This window comes from Puntigrus tetrazona, chromosome 17, assembly GCF_018831695.1.
Source record: "Puntigrus tetrazona isolate hp1 chromosome 17, ASM1883169v1, whole genome shotgun sequence".
Taxonomy (NCBI): Eukaryota; Metazoa; Chordata; class Actinopteri; order Cypriniformes; family Cyprinidae; genus Puntigrus; species Puntigrus tetrazona.
Genome location: NC_056715.1, coordinates 4,554,161 through 4,577,713, shown reverse-complemented (window position 1 = coordinate 4,577,713; position 23,553 = coordinate 4,554,161). Strand labels below are relative to the sequence as shown.

The 23,553-nt window shown below is 37.5% G+C and overlaps 3 protein-coding genes across 3 annotated transcripts; 2 read left to right on the top strand and 1 right to left on the bottom strand.

Moving 5' to 3' along the window:
- Window positions 1–1,239: 1,239 nt before the first annotated feature.
- Window positions 1,240–5,750, top strand: col10a1a (collagen, type X, alpha 1a). The gene is made up of 3 exons (XM_043262353.1): window positions 1,240–1,343; window positions 1,628–1,769; window positions 3,373–5,750. Exons 2-3 carry the CDS (start codon window positions 1,643–1,645, stop codon window positions 5,211–5,213), a joined length of 1,968 nt encoding a protein of 655 aa, XP_043118288.1. The 5' UTR covers window positions 1,240–1,343; window positions 1,628–1,642; the 3' UTR covers window positions 5,214–5,750.
- Window positions 5,751–6,712: 962 nt separating this feature from the next.
- Window positions 6,713–9,464, bottom strand: marcksb (myristoylated alanine-rich protein kinase C substrate b). The gene is made up of 2 exons (XM_043262258.1): window positions 9,115–9,464; window positions 6,713–8,296 (listed from the first exon to the last, which is right to left on the bottom strand). The coding sequence occupies exons 1-2, from the start codon at window positions 9,199–9,201 to the stop codon at window positions 7,688–7,690; spliced, it is 696 nt and encodes a 231-aa protein (XP_043118193.1). The 5' UTR covers window positions 9,202–9,464; the 3' UTR covers window positions 6,713–7,687.
- Window positions 9,465–12,586: 3,122 nt separating this feature from the next.
- Window positions 12,587–21,897, top strand: fyna (FYN proto-oncogene, Src family tyrosine kinase a). The gene is made up of 13 exons (XM_043263807.1): window positions 12,587–12,771; window positions 13,877–13,964; window positions 15,005–15,261; window positions 15,819–15,915; window positions 16,741–16,839; window positions 17,023–17,126; window positions 17,554–17,703; window positions 17,793–17,957; window positions 18,165–18,344; window positions 18,661–18,737; window positions 18,860–19,013; window positions 19,668–19,799; window positions 20,668–21,897. The coding sequence occupies exons 3-13, from the start codon at window positions 15,015–15,017 to the stop codon at window positions 20,874–20,876; spliced, it is 1,614 nt and encodes a 537-aa protein (XP_043119742.1). The 5' UTR covers window positions 12,587–12,771; window positions 13,877–13,964; window positions 15,005–15,014; the 3' UTR covers window positions 20,877–21,897.
- The last annotated feature ends 1,656 nt before the right edge of the window (window positions 21,898–23,553 follow it).

Genomic DNA, 23,553 nt, shown 5'->3' with positions numbered 1-23,553 from the left:
TGAGGGAGAGCTGTGTGAGAAGACCTAATTTAAGGAAATAAAACATGATGAAAGGACTTTAATGGCAAGAAATGCTTAGTGATGAAGATGCTGACAAATCCAAAAGCATTCAGACATGCTCTCAAAGACTACTGTACAAAATGTGTGCCCCCTTCTGGACGCTCAAAGAAAAATTCTCAGAGTAACCCCCACACAAGAGGGTAAAAAAGTCAAAGTCAGATGTATTTTCCAGAACGTCTTTTTATATATTCTTTATTAGCTGTTTCTGGGTGAAGCACTTACAAAAATACACACGTAAAGAACCATAAACTTGTTTGGCCTGAAATAGTAAATTTTATGAAAGCCTCACACACTCTCCGAACAGACACTCTGAACAAACAGAGTCAAAGTGGCCCCTGTATGAGCCTTTCTCAAGGAAAAGAGTTAAATATGTTCTCTAATGGTCAGGCATATTTGGATCCATCATGTTTGTTGTTATGGACAGCAGGAGGGTTTCCTTTACCACACCGAGCTGCTGGATCTGTCTTCCCCCTAATGTTTTTGTATATGTTTTTCTGGGAGAAATTCAAGTGCACCAGACAGTCCGAAAAACTGAGGAATTTGTAAAGACGACCAGACAAGGCTGAAATTGGAAAAGTGGTTTTCAAAAGCAGTTCTGTGATGGCTTAAAAACATTTAAAAATCATTTAGAAATTTGCAGTTTATTTCAATTATTTATTTTACAAAAGTGCTTTTTTGTGTGTCAGTATTGTTTTGTGCAATTTATATCTATCTATCTATCTGTAGATTTAATATATAGTCAGAATATTACAGACAGACAGACAGACAGACAGACAGATAGATAGATAGATAGATAGATAGATAGATAGATAGATAGATAGATAGATAGATAGATAGATAAGAAAGTCAACCAAACTTCTGTATGAATTATTGTTTACATTATGTTTCTAAAGATAACAACATTACATAGGGAAGTCCACATCATCCATATCCTAAAAATGACATTGTTTGACCCAAATTTAGAGCTAAAGTGCATCTTTTGCAGCTTTGAGGGGAGCTTAACAAGATCTAATCATGGGTCTAAACACTCAGAGAAAAAGCCATCCTGAAGTGACATGCCAACAGTGGGCAAATCTGCTTGGTAATTACAGCCTTGCAATGAGAGGGGAGGTACTAGTGTGGTAGGTGCTTTTTTAATGATGCAAGGGCCAGATATGGTATAAAAACCCTCATCATTGTGCTAGGCAGCAGCAGATCCTGTCTGGCTCCTACCAAAAGGATATTCAGAAGTGGGAGCCACGGCTGTGTTAAACTTCTTATTTATTTGGAACCCAAGTATGCCGGTAGGTGTGCACTTTTTTTTCCTTTGGCTTTGGGAATCTAGGCCCTGATATTGAATGGCATCTATCAGCAGGTGCATTTGAGAGGGCGCTCTTATTACTACTTTGGGTTACGGTTTAAACCAAGTTATTATTAATGGAATGGAAGCTGAAATCATAGTTTATGGCTGTCAGCTGTTGTTTACTTTAAAAATGGCAGAACCAATTGTTCCATTAGAATGTTTCAGCCTTCACCACCAGCAGTTTTTTTTACATCATCACGTCTAACTCTTTCGATTCCATTGCAGATTTGACCTCAGAAAATGGAACTACGTGTAGCAAGCATCCTTCTTCTCCTGGTTGCCTTGACGGCTGCCCATGGTGAGAGATATGTTGTCAAGAAGGTGATGAAGGCCCCTCAGTACCAACCGTACTCGGTGAAAAGCCATGGTATGTTAAAATTGAATGAAATGTTTCCCTTTGCTTTTTTCAGCGTGCTGAAGTTGTACTTCTGTCTGCGGTGCTTGATCTAAATGAGGCAAAAAAATATTTTAGGTAAAAATTAGGTATGCACACAGCAAAGCTGCATGAGTTGAATCCAGCACACGGATTGGTTGGTGATTCACAGTGCTTCCTCCAATAGTTTAATGCAACCTGTCTGAGGTTTTGAATATTCAAATTGTAGATTTGTTGTAGGCTAAAACATATCATGCCTTTAAAAGTGCATCATACTATGAAGTCTGTTCTGCTATCTCTGATTATATATCGAATGTTTAGGTAGCTAAACTGCATTTTACATGAAACTGATCCTTTATTTCTGTGTAAAATTAATATCCAGTCTGGAGTATTTTACAATAAGATGAAAAATTAAAAATGTCAAATATATAGTGATCCTTAGATTGGTATTTCTGCACAACAAAATACTGTAGAAATATATGCAAATTGTACGAGATACAGATTTGAATGTTTATGCACACCAAAACCAACCAACTTTTAGGATTTTACTGCTTTTAATGCTATTTAAAATTAGCTTCTTAGAGACATGTTGAAAAGTGATTTGTCTGGGTGTGTCACAGCAAAATCTAGACACATCTGTTTTGTTTCATAAAAGCTGTGCCTAGAAGAATGACCTTTGGTATGATGCAGTTTATAAACCAATAGATTTGACCACATGAAAGCATTCATAAAACTGAAGCCCTAGTCGCATAAATAAATATTTTTAAAACAGGGATTATAATTAAAAGTAGAATTACAAAATACACAAAAAAGAATAGATACTATAATGTAAAACAGACAACTGATTTGTTATGAACATATATAGCCTTCTATAAATACAAAATATATAAAAATACATATTTAATGATAAAGTACCTCTGATATCCCTAAGTCTTTAGATTGCCTTTGTTCAGTGAAGTTCATTTGAAACATGCAATATGCAATTGCACAGTAAAATGTTTCTAGAATAAAATAAATCCCAAGAACATATCAAATTTAAATGTTTGTACAACATTTGTACTTTATTATATATAAATATATATATATATATATATATATATATATATATATATATAGAGAGAGAGAGAGAGAGAGAGAGAGAGAGAGAGAGAGAATTTTTTAACATAAAAAAATGTATAGATTTGTCATGCATCAATTTCAAACTGCATCATTAGATTTTTTTAGCATTTACATTTTTTAATCTTTATAATGTAAATAAAATGTAAAAAGATATAAAAGGCATAAAAGATCTGAAAGGCAAACTTACATACTAAACTTGACACTGACTTCTTAGGAAAACAGCTCTATTTTAAAAAGCCTGTATTTATATCTGTGAACCACTCTATAGTCAAACAACTTAACTAAGAAGGCACTATATGGTTTTAGGTCAAACATTTCTCAAATCTATTCAGATCTCTAGAAACTCTAGTGTATTATCAACATCAAATTACATAAATTACAATTCCAAAGTGGCAATTCCATCAATAACTGATTATTGCCACTGATGTACATAATGACTAAGAATATTGCCACTGATATGCTTTTTGTTTTATTACAGTGGTATCCGTAGCAGGAGAACCAGGCACCCCTGGTGAGCCAGGCCCAGCTGGACCTCCTGGCCCCCCTGGAGAACGAGGAGAAGATGGTGAAGGACTTGAAGGGCCACAGGGACCCCCTGGACCACCTGGTCCTGCTGGGTACTCAGCACCTGGAAAACCTGGTACTCCAGGTGGACCCGGCAAACCTGGCGCCACAGGTGCACCTGGACTTAAAGGAGATAGTGGTGCACCTGGTCCTCAAGGCCCCAGAGGAATGCCTGGTCCAGTTGGTAGCCCTGGACCAGCAGGCATTTCTTCAACAGGCAAACCTGGAGCATCAGGTCTGCCAGGAGCAGTGGGACCGCAGGGTGCGCCAGGTATTAAAGGACATCCAGGTATTCCTGGTGCGCCAGGACAAAAAGGAGAAAGGGGTATTGGAGTTCAGGGGCCACCAGGTGAGAGAGGTCCAGCAGGACCAGAGGGTGCTACCGGAAAGCCTGGTGAGCCTGGTGTTGGAAGACCTGGCAAATCTGGAGCTCCTGGTGAGCCAGGTAAATCAGGCTCACCTGGCCGTGATGGGGAATCTGGACCCATGGGTGCACAGGGTCCAAAAGGTCAAACTGGTGCTCCTGGAATCGGAATTCCAGGCAAGCCAGGTGAGAATGGTGCTCCAGGTATGCCTGGTTCTTCTGGCCCCAAAGGTCCACAAGGTGCAACTGGTGCTCCTGGCGCTCCTGGTGTTCCAGGTTATGGCAAACCAGGTGAACCTGGTGCAAAAGGTGAGAGGGGAGTAGCTGGTAGCCCAGGTACAACAGGTCAGAAAGGTGAGCCAGGTGCTAAAGGGCACACTGGATATCCAGGTGCCACAGGTCCTATGGGTCCAGCTGGTTCTCAAGGGGCAAGGGGTTTTCAAGGTGAGAGGGGAGCAACAGGTGATAAGGGTGATCAAGGTCCAATGGGACCTCCAGGGCTGAAGGGCCACAAGGGAGAACAGGGACCCCAAGGCATTGAAGGCAAGCAGGGTTATACAGGCGCCACAGGCCAACCTGGTCCAAGGGGAGCTACTGGTGCTCCTGGCAGCAAAGGAGAAGCTGGCCAACCTGGTGCTAATGGTGCCCCAGGAACACCTGGGCCTGTTGGACCAAAGGGTCATACAGGATATCCCGGAGCAGCAGGTGAAAAAGGAGAGGCAGGTGCTCCTGGAGCAAGAGGCCCCGTTGGCCCAGCAGGTCCTTCAGGCCCAGCTGGTCATAAAGGTCACCCAGGTCTTCCTGGATCACCTGGTCCAGCTGGTTTGGCTGCCAAAGGAATTCCTGGACCTCAGGGTCCACCTGGACTTCCTGGATCTGATGGACCTGCTGGACTTCCAGGTCCTGTTGGACCTCCCGGCCCTCCTGGTCCTCCTGGTGAGGTCATATTTGAGAAGGCCCAAAGTGAAACTGCATACCCAGTTCTTGTCAAAAGTCCCGTGTCTGCATTCACTGTTGCAACTGTGACACCTTATCCCCCATCTGGCACCCCAATTAAATTTGATCAGATCGTGTACAATGCAGAACAGCATTATGATCCCGAGACAGGTCTGTTCACCTGCCAGATTCCAGGAATTTATTACTTTTCCTATAGTATGCATGTGAATGGTGCTAATGCTTTAGTGGCACTTTATAAAAATGGTGATCCAGTCATGTTCACCTACGATGAGTACAACAAGGGATTTGTTGACCAGATGTCTGGCAGTTCTGTCCTTCAGCTCAATGAGCAGGACACTGTTTATATCCAGATCCCTGATGATGAGGCTAATGGTGTTTTTGCCGCTGATAATGTCCATTGCTCTTTCTCTGGGTTCCTGATTGCCTCTACGTGATAAGGTGATCAACCTTATCACTTCTAAAACATCCCTATTTCTCAAACAAAATATCCTGTTCTGCAAACCTTGATGCACAACAGACTGTGCTGTTGTTCTGAGAAATACAAGCATCTCAACTTGAAATTTGTGGTGCCAATAAGAAGGAAGTAATTTATGTTATCAGGGATAAAAAGACAGTTAAAACCTTAACAATTTAATTTTTTTGTGTGTGGATTGAGCATGTGAAGTCGTGTCCTGATACTTTCATGTCTTTTTTTTTTTTTGTTTTTGTTTTGTCTTTTTTTGTATTTTTGTTGCTGATCACAGTGGCTAATTCAAATCTTTGTGTCTTATCTTATTGTTGTCCTTATATCCTTACTGATTATGCAGAGAGAATGCTCTTCCTGACATCCGTATATTTGACTTGAATATTGTGAGATGGTGAAAGTGATGAAAAACAAACTCACAAGCAAAGAAATAAACATCTATAAATGTTATCCCGAATGATTAATTTTGCTCTGTAAACCATAAAGACTAAAATAAAATATTTCCTAAAGAGTTCTTGTCTGTTTGTGTTTTAGTATGCTGAATAATTTCATGAGTCATTTACTGATTTTATAAACAAGGGTAACTACAAAGTGGCATACGATATGAATTACAAAAGCACACATATTTAAAGAGATAGGTTTCTATTTTGTGTCAGTGGTTGCAAAAAAAATGATAATAATAAAGTCTGTAGTTTCAAGAGTGGTGTCTTTCAAAACAGCAGAGGGAAGTAAAGAGTATGCTTTGATGACTGTTAAGTTCACCCAGTCAACCAAAAGATGTGGGTAAAGTGGAGAGACAAGTCAAACTGAAGACGCTGGGTGGAGGCAATCAGAAGCTAGGAGCCACAAGCCACAGGCAGGCACTGCATTTGGAGGGTTTGAGGGATGTGGTTGAATAAAAAAAAAATAAGACAAGAGCACCTGGAGGGTGAAGCCGTTACCCTGCATCTGTTAGAGGTGGAAGCCACAAGTTTAACATTGCCATATATAAGATGAATATCCAGCATTTAAACTAGAAACAGGAATATTGGGTGAAAACACACCCATTTTGTGGTTGCTAGATTAGTGGTGGGGTTGATCTTGGAACGCAGAAAATGCATGGTTCTAAATTATCTTTAGCTTCTGTGGTAGGCTAAAAACATCCGAGTAGTGTCTGTTAACATTCATTTTATACTTAGAAAGCATTTGGCTTTTCTCTGGATTTAGAAGAACGGAATTCACCAGTGCTGAGGATAAATACACAAAACATAAAAGTTCCATACCTCAAGGTCTGTGTTTTCAAAAAGTGGTGGAGCAAAGCCTACAGACCTTCATATAATCACATAATTAAGTTTTATTGTGGTGCTATTGTTTATTGGTGCTATTATTTTACTTTACTCTCATTAAAATGATCAAAATTGCACAATCGCATTAAGGCAAAAATATATACGTTACAAAACAGTGTTCCAAAATTAAAACTCAAAACTCATATTGTCTGTCTAAATCCTTTATTTTTTTGTTTTGAGTGCCCCTAAAATGAAGGGGTAAAAGAAGCATTGTGAACGATTTGCACGCAGTTACATTCCATTTAAAAATCAAGTAGAGATGGTGCTGAAGTATTTACAGGAAAGAAAAAAAAAAAATCTACTTGACGATTGCACCGGCAATTTTTCAAACATTTGTGGAACTCTGCTGGAATAAAAACCACTTGGACTGCATTACACATGACAGGTCAAATGTTTTGATGTTAAACATTTCAGAACATCATTCTCATTGAACAGGAGTATTTTCAGAAAGAGGAAAAGAAACCTTCAATTGATACCATTGATATTAAGAAAACATGATAAAGCCATTTTCAACATCGTAAAATCCAGCAATGACAAAAGCCAATACCAATACATAATGCTGCAGTATTGCACAATGCAGCTGCTGAGGGTTTGAGCACCTGTTTTAGTGATTTATGTAGTGATGACAGTAAAATCGAATGAGAACTGACCGATAACATCTGTAAATTGTTCAATGGTGTTTCTGATAGCTCCTTTTTCAACACGCTTGATTTACCCAATTGTATGGCACCAGTACCTTCAACTAACAATTCAACTTAATGTCCTTACGACACTAACAGTTCACCTACAAAAAAAAAAAAACAAAAATAAGAAAAAAACAAAAAAACAATTGAAACAGGCAATGCTCTATTAATCTCACTCATCCGCACACACACCCACACAACTTACACAACTGCTACAAAAATTATGAAAAACATGGGGAGAAATGTGCCTTTCACTTCCAATCATTCCATCCAACTTCCTTCCTTCAAAATGCCATATACAATGTAGTGGATGGAACAGGATTGGATGAAAGTATGGGAGAAAACAGAAGGTTTGAAATGTCATTGGTTTTTTTGTACAAATTTTTCCATGTTTGTGCTCCTCGGACTTCATCTAAAACGGGCTTTTCACCTCCATCTTACTCTGTGGCAGCGGCTGGGGCATCTGAGCTCTCTGCGGCCGCTGGTTCCTGAGGAGCAGCCTCTGCTGGCTTCTCCTCAGCTGGCTTCTCTTCGGCTACCTCGCTGGATGGTTTTTCCTCTTTATTTTCAGCTGGTTCCTCAGCTTTCGGTTCCTCGGCCGGAGCCTCCGTCTTGTTCTCTTCGCTGGAGGCCTCAGGTTTGGCCTCCTCAGATTCAGGCTCAGCATCCTTCTTCTGCTCACCGTTCTCCACAGCTGCCGCTGCCGCCTCTCCACCTTCAGCATCCTTTTTGGCGCTCTTCTTAAAGGAGAAGCCGCTAAGTTTGAACGGTTTCTTAAAGGAGAAACGCTTTTTGGTTTTGGCAGGCTCACTGCTCGCAGAAGCAGAACCATTTTCTTCTGTTTTGGCAGTGTCTTCGCCATTTGCGACGGCAGAACTCTCCGCTTCGCCTTCAGGAGCGGCCTTCTCTGCACCTTCTTCCTCAGCCTTTGCTTCCTCTGCTTTTACCTCCCCATCGGCAGAGTGCTTTCCATTGGCCTGCACGTCCTCTGTGGCTGCTTCTGCATTTGGAGAGGCATTCCCATTGGTTTTAGCATGGCCATTCTCCTGTGGGAGTAAGAAAATGCTTCACGTGAGTTGTGTTTTTGTACGGTGTAAAAATTAAAACCCAAACGCTTGCATTCGTTTCCCATATTTACAGCCTACTGCATACAAAAGGCGGTGTGAAAACACTATGTGGAGTCTATAGGTTCGCCACGTGGGTGAAGTCTCATGCACTTTGTCTGGCTGATGCTGTTGCCATTTAAGTGAAAGCTTTGCAAGATGGACGAGTAGATCCACTGTCGCTGATCAAACCGTGGAGATCATCGTTTTGAGCACACGGACAGTCTTGCAAGGCCACTTTTTTATATTAAAGCCATTTCTCAAATTAAATCCATGTATCGCGTCTCACAGCTTATTTCTTCTTCCATTTTATCAACAAGATGCGATAAAGGCGTGGTGATTTTACCGAAATGGCTTTCCACGACGAAAAATCCCGATAGAGCCACGCCGGTGCTCCTATTTACCTCGTTTTTCAGAAATCCGAATGAAATCACCGAATTTTAACGGTATCGTAATTGAATGTTTATTAAAAATAAAAAATAACTTGGCGTTCAAACGCACTGGTAACATTGGGGTCCATTCCAGTCAATGTGCAAATGAGAAAAAAATTATTTATACTAAATCTAACAAATTCATGCTCGCCATTCACTTGTAGGCAACAATAACGTCGATATTTAAAACAAAGTGCTGATTTTCAGTGGAGATTGGAGAGTCCCTTTGTTGATCGGCTCATTGTTCATTTGAACCGACTTGGTTTTTGGTACCGCACACCCCCTCAAAACATCACACGCCTGTAGAAAGATAATAATTAAAGTTATTACCTGCCCGTTTGATTTATTCGCAGCCTCGGCTGGCTTTTCGGCAGCAGTCTCGTCTTTTGCTCCGTTTTTGGAGATTTGCGCTCCCATGCTTTCACACGCAACAAAGAATCGCAGATCAAATGAATGAACAAAGAGCGCGAGCTTCTCCCTCAGACGCGTCGCGTGCTCGCTCTCAAGAGCGTCTGTTTTCAAATAAAACCGCGGAAAAAAGATAACGAGAGGTGAAGCTGTGATCAACTGATCGGGAAAAAAATCAGTAATTATAGCACTCTCTCAAATAAAATATATTATTTTAGGATACGAGATGGAGATAATGAAATTGTTCTCTTTTGATAATGAGATGCTGGATACAACGCCCAAATACCCCTGACGTCACAGAAGAGCTGCGTGAGCCAATCAGAGGGCTGCGTGAAGCCTGGAGGAGGGGCTACACTCACGCACTGGAGGGGGAGGAAGGGCGCGCAACCAGCAACTGGTGATTCAGAACCAATGAATCCAGTCACAAAGGTTTTGCTTTTCTTTTTATTGCTGTTTTTTTCGTTCTTCTTCTTCTTTAGTCTTTGCTGTTGTCATAAGCCTGACAACAAATGTCTCCCAAAAAAACCTTTCTTTTGGTTTCTTCAAAAGGTGAAGGGAGAAAGCAAACAGCATAGATTTAACTGGCCGAGTGTGCAAAATGGGCTACCACTTTGTCTAAACAGACACTACATAGGCCAAAACGTAGATTTGTGAGCATTTCATTCCCAACGTTCCAACCGTGGATTACAATTTTCCAATATAAACATCTAGTCACACATTGCATGCATGATGAATTCATTCTGAGGAATCCCGGTGACCTAGATTCAGTCACAGTTTATTGTCAGCCTAGACTGAGCTGTTTTGAATGCACTGAAATAGTCTAAAGTGCGCTTTCACATCACCATACTAACTCAGGTCACCATGGCAACTGCTCAACATCACAGCAGATTGCTCATAAACAATCATAATATTGTAAATCTGCAGTGGTGAAATATTTGTTTACGTCTGAATGAGTGAATGATCTGCCTGAGTAATCCAGGAAATATGAGAGGAGATTTACATTGCATACTAAGCTGATGGATGTTTTGTTAAACAGAGAAGCACTAAAACGTTAAACCTATTCACTAAAACAAACCGGTTTGTGCAATCTGGACATTTATCTAAGACATAGTCTAAATGTATTATAAAATTAAAATAACAGGACATAAATTTGTAAAAAATAGAGTTAAATATGATTTAGATTCATTTAGGGGCATTGATTACAAACGGTTACAAAAACACATGACCATTAAGAGAATTTAACAAGTGAAGCCTCACCAAAACATTTTGAATAGTCAGCTATACATAGCATGAAGTGACTCATCAAAATCTTGATGAGTATAAATATTAAAATATCACAAAATCTCAGTACCGTTGGCCAACGCTGCAGTAACAGATGTTAATTTAGGGCCGGAGTTTCACTGGCAGAGTTTCATTTTCTAAGATTAAAACTAATAATATTGAAAATGCTTGAAAGTCAGCCCAAACTTCGATCTGTTTTTGCTGGTTACTGATTTTGAATACATCTGTAACACTGCATGTCATATAAATGCTTTGCTATTTTTTGGCAGTGTAACATTGACATGTAACATGGCAGTACAGTTGGCTTTTGCATGTACTAGCGGACCCTTTTCATATTTCAGAGGTTTTCCGAAAAAGTTCTGATGAACGGAAACTACAGCAAGTCTATATTTTGCAGTCTAGAGATTTACCCTATAACACTGGGTATTAATATCTTTATTATTTACATAAATATAAAAATATATACATATAAAATATACAATAAAAATATAGCAAATTAAAAAAACAGATGATGAACTGTGCAAATGCATCATCAGCTATAGTAGTAAATATATATATATATATATATATATATATATATATATATATATATATATATATATATATATATATATATATATATATATATATATATATATATATATACACACACACATATATATATATATATATACACACACACACATATATATATATATATATATACACACATATATATATATATATATACACACACATATATATATATATATATATATACATATATATATATATATATATATATATATATATACACACACACACACACATATATATATATATATATATATATATATATATATATATATATATATATATATATATATATACACATATATATATATATATATATATATACACACACACACATATATATATATATACATATATATATATATATATATATATATATACACACACACACACACATATATATATATATATATATATACACACACACACATATATATATATATATATACACACACATATATATATATATATACACACACACACACATACATATATATATGATTATTCATTAGAAGAGACTGGGGCTATATTTGTTTTAGTAGGCACAATCGCATACCCCAAAAAATGCATGTTCTTCTAAATCTGTCACATCATAAACTTTCCCATCATAAACTGTAAAAAAGAGGAGATGCTAGGGTAAATTTTAGGATAGCTTTCTCCAGCCGAAGCTGTCATACTGGCAAACATCTTCTTTTATTTTCTACAGAAGAAAGAACGTCATGCAGGTTTCAAAGAACACGAGGTTGGGTAAATCTTCACGAATCACAGGATTTAAATTTAAAGCCAAACAATCCAAAGTGATTTGAATATTTCCAACATTAGCCCACTGACAGAGAGAGAGAGAGAGTAAAAATACAGTTGAACACACATTGTCCTAATATTTGTCAGTGTATGCTAGCTAATGGAACCTGATTTTTTAGGCTTTTCAGCAAAAAAATAAATAAATTAAACAGCAAAAAAGCTAAAATGTCAAACCATAGCATCAAACCTTTTGCAAAATTATAATTAATAAGAAAAACTTTGATGACCTGCCCCAACCTGACATTTATGAAAAGTTTAAGTTACCTTCCTCCTGAGAACACCCTGCAACCTTTCAGTTAAAAGATTTGCATGAGGGTGCATTTGCTTTGATGATAGCAAGATTGACTTTTGGTAGGCTTCCACAAACTGAAAAGTTGCACACCCAAAACGTTTCTAATTTAGCGAAATTCTCAGTGTCTAGAAAAGCAGGCGTGCCTCTCAACATGCGTGGATTATATAAAATAGCATCAACGCATGTTAAAAGGTAAAATATAATTTGTTTGTTTTTTTTCACACACAAAATGATTGGTGTCACAGGTAGTCGACGATTACAGAGAGATTTGTGGAGCATGACCAGACAGTCCTTGTTTTTCTATAGTAACCACAGCTGAGCCCACGCTGCATAGTAGAAGCAAGAAAGGACCATCGAGGAGGCAAAATATGCGCACGCACGCAGGCGTCTTCTGAGCCGCCCGATTGGCTGAGCGTCCTGTCAATCACACCCTCGGTCCCCAGAGAATCCGCCTCAGCAACGCCATCATCTGTTACACTCGGCGACAGGAGCAGCCTGAGCCGTCAGGGCCAATGTTGTTATTTTCATAATTCGCCGAGATTTTATTAATAGGAAAAGCTGTCTGCAAATGACCTATTTTCCGTTCTGTCTTTGCGGCGAAATACAAAACACCTCAGGCGACCCCTCTCTTGGTAAGCATTTTTTTGATGGTCTGGCGTTTTTGATACACTTGGTGCAGCCGATTCGTATCCAATGGATATCGTGGTTAATGGAAATGATGGGAGACGGAGGCTTTATAGCGCTAGAGCGGGCGGACTAATCGTGATGCCTTCGCTTTATCAACCGCGTGATATTTAGGGACGTTTAACATCGAGAGCGAATGTATTTTGTGTAGGGATGGTGTGATGCTTTTGCTCCTAAGCGCTCGTCTCTGGCAGCAGGATTGATGCGCAGCAGAAAAAGCCTTATGTACACAATTGAATGGAAGAATAAGGCCTCTGTCACTGGACAGTGGTCATTTTATAATAGAATGAAATCTTACAATAGCCTTTATGAGGGTTTACAGTCTCAGCAAGTATTCTTGGAATTTTATTATTATTATTATTTAGTACTATCTACAATCTATTATTGATTTTTCTGGTTGTTTAATGTCTGTTCGAATGAATATGCCGTGGACCAAAGTCACAAAAAATACCTTTTCTCCTCTTGCTGCTTTCTTTATGCATGCAGAATGATAAATACAGGGTTAGCACGGTCACGGAAAACCTGGAAAAATCTGGGAATTTTTAAATAGTCTGGGAAAGTAATAAAACCTCAAAAGTTGTGGAAATGTTTCTGTGTTGCGAGTCTCACAACGTCAAATCCTCCATTTAGCTGCATTCAAATATTTTTGAGACTCATAAAATTATATAAATCTCTTAATTTAGGGGACTGGTTCCTGAAATTCCCCCAGCAATCTCTGTAAATATATTTACACGGTAATCATGAACAAAAAGTCTCAGTGATGAAAAGGATTGGTTATTTCTGACTTAGTTGACATGTTTCCTATATATTTTTATCACGATATTATATACAACAATAAATTATTGTTAATCTGTATTTCTTAGAATATAATGTCTGTGGTCGAGACACATTTTCTTGTACAACGAGCACGAATGGCTCTTTCTTCTGAATTCTGTTTTTTAAAGTATGTTAAAAAACGGTTAACTTATACAGACATCCGACTTTAAGTATTATACTTCCCCAGAAGTTGTTTGCCAATAAAAAAAATGTTTGGCTTTTGTTTTGCTCACTCAGGCAAAGGAGCAAATCGTAGATGTTTTCACATCATCTTTAATTGAATGGAATGCGAATACTCCACTGTGGTAGCCCAGTGCTTGGCTTGGTATGTTTATTGAATATATGTTTTCATTTACTGTCTGCATGTGTTATATTTCAAGTCTAAACAGACCACTTCTATCAACATTTGTTAATATTAACATAACGTTCTATACAATAGAATACTCGACACTAACCACATTAAAGGAATAGTTCAAACAGAAGTGAAAATGCGCTGAAGATGCACTCATTGCATGACTTGGAACCTACGCAGTGAATGGGTGTCTAAAACATCACGGTAATCCGCAAGTAACCCTCGTCAATTAATGTCTCGTGAAGTGAAAAGCTGCATGTTTGTAACAAATCCATCATGAATATAACTTTATTTTAAAACCGCTGTTTCTAGCTACTCTACTACCCATAATATCGCTTTCTCCAATGGAAAGTCGTCCTGTCTGAATCAGGAGAGAAACAGGCACAGATCAAGCACCATTTATAAGAGCAAACAGGTAATGTTATTATGGATTAAAGTTCATGTTTGAAGTGTCACAGCTTTTCACTTCACAAGACATCCGTTAATAGACTGGAGTGGCGTGGATTACATCTAGATTACTGTGATATTTTTTGTCAGTTGTTTGAACTGTCACCCATTCGCTGCAGAGGATTCACTGTTGAGCAAGTGACATAATGCAAATTTCTTCAAATCTGTTCTGATGAAGAAACAAACTCATCTACATCTTGGCTGGCCTGAGGGTGATTGTGTTTTTTTTTTAGCGAATTTTCATTTTTGGTTGAACTACTTCTCAATTATCTAAATCGTGATGTTTGCAAATAAGATGAAATGAATCACATATTCAGTGACACATCCATTTGTTTTCACAGTAATTACAGACTGTTTGCTTAAAACCAAATGTCTTTCTGAATCACTTGTTGAATTAATTATTGATTTATGTCCGTTTCAAGCAATCACTTAGGGTATTTACTTCCAGTCAGTTGTTCTGAACATGAATCTGAATATCTCTCATTTGATTAGATATAAAACTAGAAATAAATACGCATCGAGTCGTTTTGCATGAAGGTTCATTTATGCCTTTCTTCACCGCAAAGAATATAGATAATGGGCTGTGTGCAATGCAAGGACAAAGAGGCAACCAAACTCACCGACGACAGAGAAACTAGCGTCTCGCAGCACGCAGGATATCGATATGGGGCTGATCCGACACCTCAGCACTACCCCAGCTTTGGAGTCACCACTATTCCCAACTACAACAACTTCCATGCTCCTGTCAGTCAAGGAGTGACTGTGTTTGGTGGAGTGAACTCTTCTTCACACTCTGGAACGCTACGATCCCGGGGTGGAACAGGTAGAACAAATGAGGGACTTTGCTGCTCTATCAGTCGAGCAGAAAGTGAAATATCTTAGAACTGCCCTGAACGTTGAAGTCAATGTGACAGAAAAATCACCTTTATTAACCTCCATAGTGCGCATTTTTATTGAGCCTGTTGGATCGGTCCACATCTTTACGAATAAAAAGAGATGTTTGTCTTTGTTAAGTCTATAAAAAAACGTTTCTTTTTGGCTGACGTCACCAAGACCTCATTTTTCAGCCCCTTGCCTTCTTGCTTCATTCTGGTAGTGCGATTTAATCCAATCTGATTGATAAAATCAAGCCATGGCCTACTTTTTTTCTCCGCGAATATCCTATTTTAATTGAAAATGTAATGAGTTGCGAATACCATTTAATGTTGACTGTTTAAAAAAAACAAAACATTTTTCTCAGTCATTACAAAAATATCCCAACAATTTCCCCTTTGGATCACACTGTACTCCACGTTGCACTGGAGACTTTGTAATATTTTTTTTTTTTATAAGACTGCATTGTTGTAGTAGCCTGATGTTATCTGTCATTTTCTTTTGCAGGAGTAACACTCTTTGTAGCACTTTATGATTATGAAGCAAGGTCAGAGGATGACCTCAGCTTCAGAAAAGGGGAAAAGTTCCAGATTCTAAATAGCACGTAAGTTCACAGAACATACTTTAAGAGACAATCAAGCACAAAGTTTCATAATCCAATCAAAAAGTACTCTTTCTGAAATGTTAACTAATGCTTGTGGTTCCACTGTTCTAAAGTTTGGGGTCAGGAAGTCTCTTATGCTCATTAAGACCACATTTATTTGATCAATAATAAAGTAAAATCTGTAATATTGTGCTTTTTCTTTTTAACAATTTGAAATAACTGTTTTCTATTTTAAGCTGAATTTTCAGCAGCCATTACTTCAGTCTTCAGTGTCGCGTTATTCTTCAGAAATTATTTTAATATACGTTTTGCACTGTAATATTTTGTGGAAATCGTACAATGCTTTTCTAGCCAAAATACCTAGAGATTCTTAAATAAAGTAAACACAAGTAAGTAGAGCAATAGACAAGTAAAAATGGCCTTTTTTTATTTGAAACAAGAAATTTAAATAATCTAAATCTAAATTATTTTTCTTGTTTTCAGACAAAATATCTAGAAATTCTTCAGAAAAGAAAACTAAGTATGTTTTGCTTGAGACAAGCAAAATAAACGGTTAATGGGGTATGCAAAATAATCTTATTTCAAACAGAAAACAAGATTATTTTGCTTACCCCATTAGCAGAATATTTTGCTTGTTTCAAGCAAAACATGCTTAATTGTTTTTCTGAAAACAAGACTCTAATGTTTACAGTTTTGTGACCCCAAACAAATTTATATGTACTTTACCTTTAAATTACCTGCATTATGGTACAGTCGCTGAAACTTGACCCAATAGAAATGCATTCATTGTTTATTTGTTCTCTTGCTCCTGTTGCTGTGTATCAGGGAAGGAGACTGGTGGGAGGCGCGCTCTCTCACTACAGGTGGAACAGGATACATACCCAGTAATTATGTGGCTCCAGTAGACTCCATACAGGCAGAAGAGTAAGATTGGTTTTAGTTTTAAAATAGACAAAAGTTAAATATAAATAGAAAGACTATCCATAAGAACAATGTCTGTTATTTGCGTTACTCCTAGTAGTATTTTCATTGGGACAAGGGCAATAACATAACTTTGTCATGTGGTCATACTGTTAACCAAACCATACGCTGCGTATCCCTTTGTAGTTGGTATTTTGGAAAACTTGGTCGTAAAGATGCAGAACGGCAACTCTTGTCAAATGGAAATCCCAGAGGCACTTTCCTTATAAGGGAGAGCGAGACCACGAAAGGTAATTTGCAGTTAAGCGACCATTCACAAGTGTGGGGTCAGTAAAATATTTTATGATCTTCAAAGTAAGTTATAAGCGTAGGCTCGGCAGCATTTAATTGATCAAAAATACAGTAATACTGGAACATATTTCTTCTATTCTACAGAACTGTTTATATATTTTTAAAGGTCACTTATTTAAATTATGAGAAAGCTGAATTTTCATCTACGATTCAGTGTCAGAATCATTCTAATATGCTGATTTGACACTCAAGAAACATTTCATGTGATCACCAAAGCTGAAAACAGTTCTGCAGTTAATTTGTAACATTACAAATGTTGTCTCTTTAGATCGATTTAATGCTTCCTTGCCGGACAACAGCGCTAAATTTCTTTCCAAAAAAACAAAACAAAACTTCTAATTCTCTGTTCATTCATGTTTATCCTAGGGGCATATTCATTGTCCATACAGGACTGGGATGAAACTAAAGGCGACCACGTGAAGCACTACAAGATTCGCAAATTGGACAATGGAGGATATTACATCACCACTAGAGCTCAGTTTGAAACTCTGCAGCAGCTTGTGCACCATTATTCTGGTAAATCTCAATTGAATGCATTATGCAAAAAATAATCCATCTTAAATGATTAACTAACGGTATAACTTGTTGACGTATCTGCATTAAAGCCCGGGCTGCAGGACTTTGTTGCCGTTTAATAGTCCCGTGCCATAAAGGCATGCCCCGCCTTGCTGACCTGTCTGTCAAAACCAAAGACGTATGGGAGATCCCACGGGAGTCACTTCAGCTCATCAAACGATTGGGGAATGGACAGTTCGGAGAGGTCTGGATGGGTAAGAGATTAGCTTAACCACATGCCCAATAAAAGAGTTTGATATCCATACATTACTTATGATTCTGGGGGTATAAATCTAGGCCTGTCAGTGAGGCAGAGAACATTTCCTCTCGTCAAAAGAAAGCCAGCTGTCTTGGAAGAATTTATGTGTGATTCCTTTTAAGGGCTGTGTGACTCACTATGAAATTTCGTCTCTGAATGGCAGGCACTTGGAATGGCAATACTAAAGTGGCAGTGAAGACCTTGAAACCAGGCACAATGTCCCCAGAGTCGTTCCTGGAGGAGGCTCAGATAATGAAGAAACTGAGGCATGACAAGCTAGTGCAGCTTTATGCGGTCGTCTCTGAAGAACCCATCTACATTGTGACAGAATATATGAGCAAAGGTAGGAACAGATTTTGCAAAGAGAAGTGCTAAATAAATGCTGCTCTTCTGAACTTTCTTTTCATCACTGAATCCTGAAAAATTAGTCAAGGCTTCCACAAAAATATTAAACAGCACCACTGCTTTCAACACTGATTCTAAGAAATGTGTCATGAGCATTTTCAAAGAATTATTAAAGACTGGAGTAATGATGCAGTAAATTCCATGTATTTAAAAAGAAGAGTTGTACAATGAAATCATATTTCACAATATTACTGTTATACCTCTAAAGAGATCAAACAGGTTTCTTCAAATGCATTGCATGGATTGTCTTTCAGGAAGCCTGCTGGATTTCTTGAAGGATGGTGAAGGACGTGGACTTAAATTGCCAAATTTAGTGGACATGGCCGCTCAGGTTAGTAAAATGTTATGATACCCATAATAATTTAAGGTATCCGGTAACAGTAAGCACTTACTTTACCACAAGTCTTATCTTTTATAAACATTTAAATCATTGCTTGTTCACTTGCCTTCTAGGTTGCTGCAGGCATGGCTTACATTGAAAGGATGAACTACATCCACAGAGATCTGCGGTCCGCCAATATACTTGTCGGTGACAGCTTAGTGTGCAAGATTGCAGATTTTGGACTGGCCAGACTAATAGAGGACAATGAATACACAGCACGACAAGGTGAGAAGTTACTCTCCCAAATAAGGCTTAGCTGCTGTCTTCATAGGTTTAATCAACCCTCTGGTACAGTGTTGCCATATGGCAAAATCCTTATTTTTTCAGTTACAGTTACAGTTTTCCCTGTAAGTTGAGAAAAAAAAGCACTTTGCATAATATAAACTAATAATAAGTTGCTTTTAATTTGTGTGATTTAAGTGCTGCTCAAATATCTGTACATTTGATAGACAGTTTGTTATTAACATACGGATCGCAGTCTTGCGTAGTTTTACGGAAAATATTAACATTACCATATGGCAAGTGTTAAACATTTGAACTGCAAAAATGGATTTGTTCACTTGGCATTTGCTTCCTTTAATATTGGCATCACTCGTATTACTGTGTTTATATTATTATTTGCATTTATTTATTGTAAGTGTTTGTAGTACAATGTTGAGTTACATATGAAAACATTTCAACATGGCAGCCTCTCAAATGCGGTGACGTTGCTATACAGGTCATATAACATATGACTGCACAGTGTTTCATCTACTAATTTTTGTTTCCTTATGCACATATTTAACAGAGTTAAATCAGTAATTTTCCTGGGAACGGTGCCCAATTCAGAAGTAGGCCACATTTCGAGATCAGATCCATAAATCCAGTGTTCTGTTGTAGGTGCCAAGTTCCCAATCAAGTGGACGGCTCCAGAGGCAGCACTCTACGGAAGGTTTACCATCAAGTCAGACGTGTGGTCATTTGGAATACTTCTCACAGAGCTGGTCACCAAAGGACGCGTGCCCTATCCAGGTGAGATCTGGTGGTGGACGGTACATTTTTAGACCATTAACATTGGCAGAAACCGGCTAAAGCTTTGACTAAATTACAGTTTTTCAGTTTGCTATTTGAGGCTATATATATTTTTAAGGGTATAATTTACTCAAAAATCTGAATTCTGGCATTGTTTACTAACTCTCATGTCATTCCAAGGCCAAATGTATTTGTGTTTTTTGTCATTATAGTGAAAGCCAGTGGGGTTCAATGTTGTTTTGGACCCCAGTAGACCTACATTGTCTAGACATATGTTCTTTTGTGTTCAGCAGCAAAAAGAGAATCTTGTCGATTGTGAACCGTTTTTGATTCAATTATGCCTTTAAATAGGTAGTTCACCACTTACTCTCTCAACCTGTAAGTCTCTGGTTAATTCTTCTGAAACCTGCAAGCTTTCTGCACCGCTTTTTAATGTCCTGGCCACCAAAACTCATCAGATCCAAAAAGCTTAAATTAAATTGTGTTTAAAAGCCTAAATATACCTAAATCTGCGTTTTGAGTTTCAGAACCATGACAGAATTAAAGGTATCATTTGCTCAAATAGTTCCAAACCTGTAAGATTATCTTTCTTGTAATGAACACAAAAGATATTTTGAATATTTAAACTCTTTTTGTCCATGCGATGTAAGTCAAGAACACAGAAGAAGATACTTTGTTTCTGTTTTAGTCCATACAATGTAAGTCTGTGGGGTCCTGTGGGGACTGACTTTTCACTTACTGGCTGAGCTATCCCTTTAAGAGCTCGAATAAATGAATGAAGTACAACTCAGCATCATACAGGAATTTAAGGGCCTCGCGGCTTTTTTTTCCCCAATTTAAGAGCACATGCTTTGCATTTGTCCCTCAGGCATGAACAACCGAGAAGTCTTGGAGCAAGTAGAGCGTGGTTACAGGATGCCCTGCCCCCAGGACTGTCCCAGCTCCCTGCACGAGCTCATGCTCCAATGCTGGAAGAGGGACCCCGAGGAGCGGCCCACCTTTGAGTATCTACAAGCCTTCCTGGAGGATTACTTCACTGCCACTGAACCACAATACCAACCCGGGGACAACCTCTAAACACGGAGCTCCTGCAGAGTACAGAGTGTGCCACAGCAGACTGCCCTTCAAAAGACTGATCGAAAGAGCGTTTGATGAGAAAAGCTTCCAAGTTTTGTGCCATCTCGACCCAATATCTGACACAATTCATCTTCCATTGAAAAAAAAGGACATGCCGTCGCATTATATCTGTCAGTAAAGCCAAAAATAGTGTTCTGGGGAAAGACATCAGTCACGATTAATGATAAGAATGGCTTGTTTGTATGTAGTGTAAATAGTGTGTTTAGTTTTCCCTCGTATTCGGCTTGTTTTATTACTTTTTATAATGCTGTTTTGCGTTCTTATCCAGGCCGAGAAAGTCGACGCTGTGAGGAAAGCATGATCAACGGAGGCGGCATCAACCGTTTTAAGATTTACAATGATTCTGGAAATCATTCCTAGACACTTCCAGTAGGATGTTGACCAGCCTCTTTTAACTATGAAAGGAATTATGTCAATTGTATATTAAATTAACTGTACGTGTAAAAACACTCCCTTTTAGCCGAGACATACAGCAGTGCATAGGTAGCATTTCTGACACATTATTGTGATTTTCACAGAAGGTAATGATGTCTGCACTGGTTTTAGTGATTTCGCTGGGCCTGATTATTTCGCACCTGCTTTTAGCAAGCGCTCAATGTCTCTCTTTTTGTTTTCTGCTTCTTAGAATGAGTGCATTTTCTATTTAGTCACTTTGGATTAACAATAGAGCAATGTATGTATCAGAATAGTATGAGAACAAGTGGGCATTATGCTTGACCATACTTGCATCTTTCCTGCAAATAAGATAAAATGACTGCTAACATCCTTACTGTTGTGAGAGAAAATAAAACAAGTCCATTAAATGTATCTCACAATATCATGCATTATAAAATAACACGACTAAATGCGTAGAGAAATATTATGAAATTGTAGAATTTCACTCAAGATAACTCATTGCTGGTCTGCCTTGTTTTTCGCCCCTCATTTTGTCCTTCGTGATAAAATGACGTCTGAATATTCATTATTGGGTCATTCTTTACTTTTTATGAGCCATATTTCAGGAGCAGTTACTCACCTACTCTTCACAACTGTTGTGTTGATTTCAGTTAATAATTTCAAGAATTCAAGATCTGCTTTTATCTGGGCCTATAATTTAAATGATGTGTTAAAATCCAACCTCATGTTTTTCACATTTATTTTTGTACCATCTATATTTGGATTAATTCATAAATATTGTGTTTATTTAATTGCTTTGTTTCATTTATGCACAAACATTTTTAGAATAAAGTGTCATTCAAATACATTTCCTTCAACCTTTGTTTTTTTTTCATCTATCACCAAATTATAATTCATTATCTTTTGTGTTAAGTTCAGTTTTAAGGTACTTCGAGTTGTAACAATTCTGTCAGATTTTAAAACTTTTAGATGTAACATTTGTGGAGGTCTTAAACAAATCATGTTTATGCCTTAATGCACATTTTAAATGATCAAAAGTAGATATAATGTGGAAAAAAATTATATATATTATTATTTTTTCTGGCAGTAAAACATTAGTGGCCATTTTGATTTAATTATTCAATGCAGTAACCAATTAAAAAAAAAAAAAAAAAAAAAAAAAAAAAAAAAATATATATATATATATATATATATATATATATATATATATATATATATATATATATGTGTTATTATGGTTTATAATAACTTTTATATATTTATAAATGAAATTCATTGCCACGATGGCAACCTGATCCTTCAGAAATCATTCTAATATGCTCAAGAAATATTGTTATCAATATTGAAAACAGTTTTGCAGCGTAATATTTTTGTGGAATTTCTGTGAATAGAAAGTTCAAAAAGACAGATAATTATATTTGCATTATATTTCAGTAAAACTTTCAAATTTAATTGATTTTGAATTTTAATTTTAATATTAAACAATATATCTATTATAATCATATATTATTATTTAATAAACAATATAATCTTTAAATTATAGAATCTTTAAATTATATATATTTTTTGATCAACTTAATGCTTGCTTGCTGAACGAACGACTAAATTCTTAAACAAACAGGAAAAATATACACATTTGAGAATAGTAGTATACATTTAAATTCTTGTTTTTTTTTAAAATAAACAATTTGCAATCAGGAAACAGTCTGTTCTGTTCTGGCCTTCCACTTTCAGCAGTACAGTTCTGTAATTCCCTGCATGTCCAGTGGAGGGCCACTGCATTCCGGCCAAAACAACTTGTCCCTTGCCACATAAATGTCCACATCTCACGTCTCTTCTCAACTAGTTCGTTCCCTAGTTAAAAATAGGAGCCGTGCTTCTATATTTCAGATCTGTTCTACGAAATCACCAGAGAAACCATATGCAGTAAGATTTAATAAAGAGTGCTAATTAGACGCATGATTAACTATAAATAGAATGTAACAGGCTAGATCCTAATGCAGGTGATTTATTTAATCAAATCATCATTTATTATAAAAACATGATTACCGCGGCAATGCAATATCACATAATACGATGCAATATCACTGATGGTACGTGCATTAAATTAATGACGTTAAACGAAACACCAAAAACCAAAAACATTAGAATCTGTGAACATGCAACTGTCTCCTTTTCTTTTGCTTCCAGTAGATCACACCCCCTACCGCCTAAAAAGGCA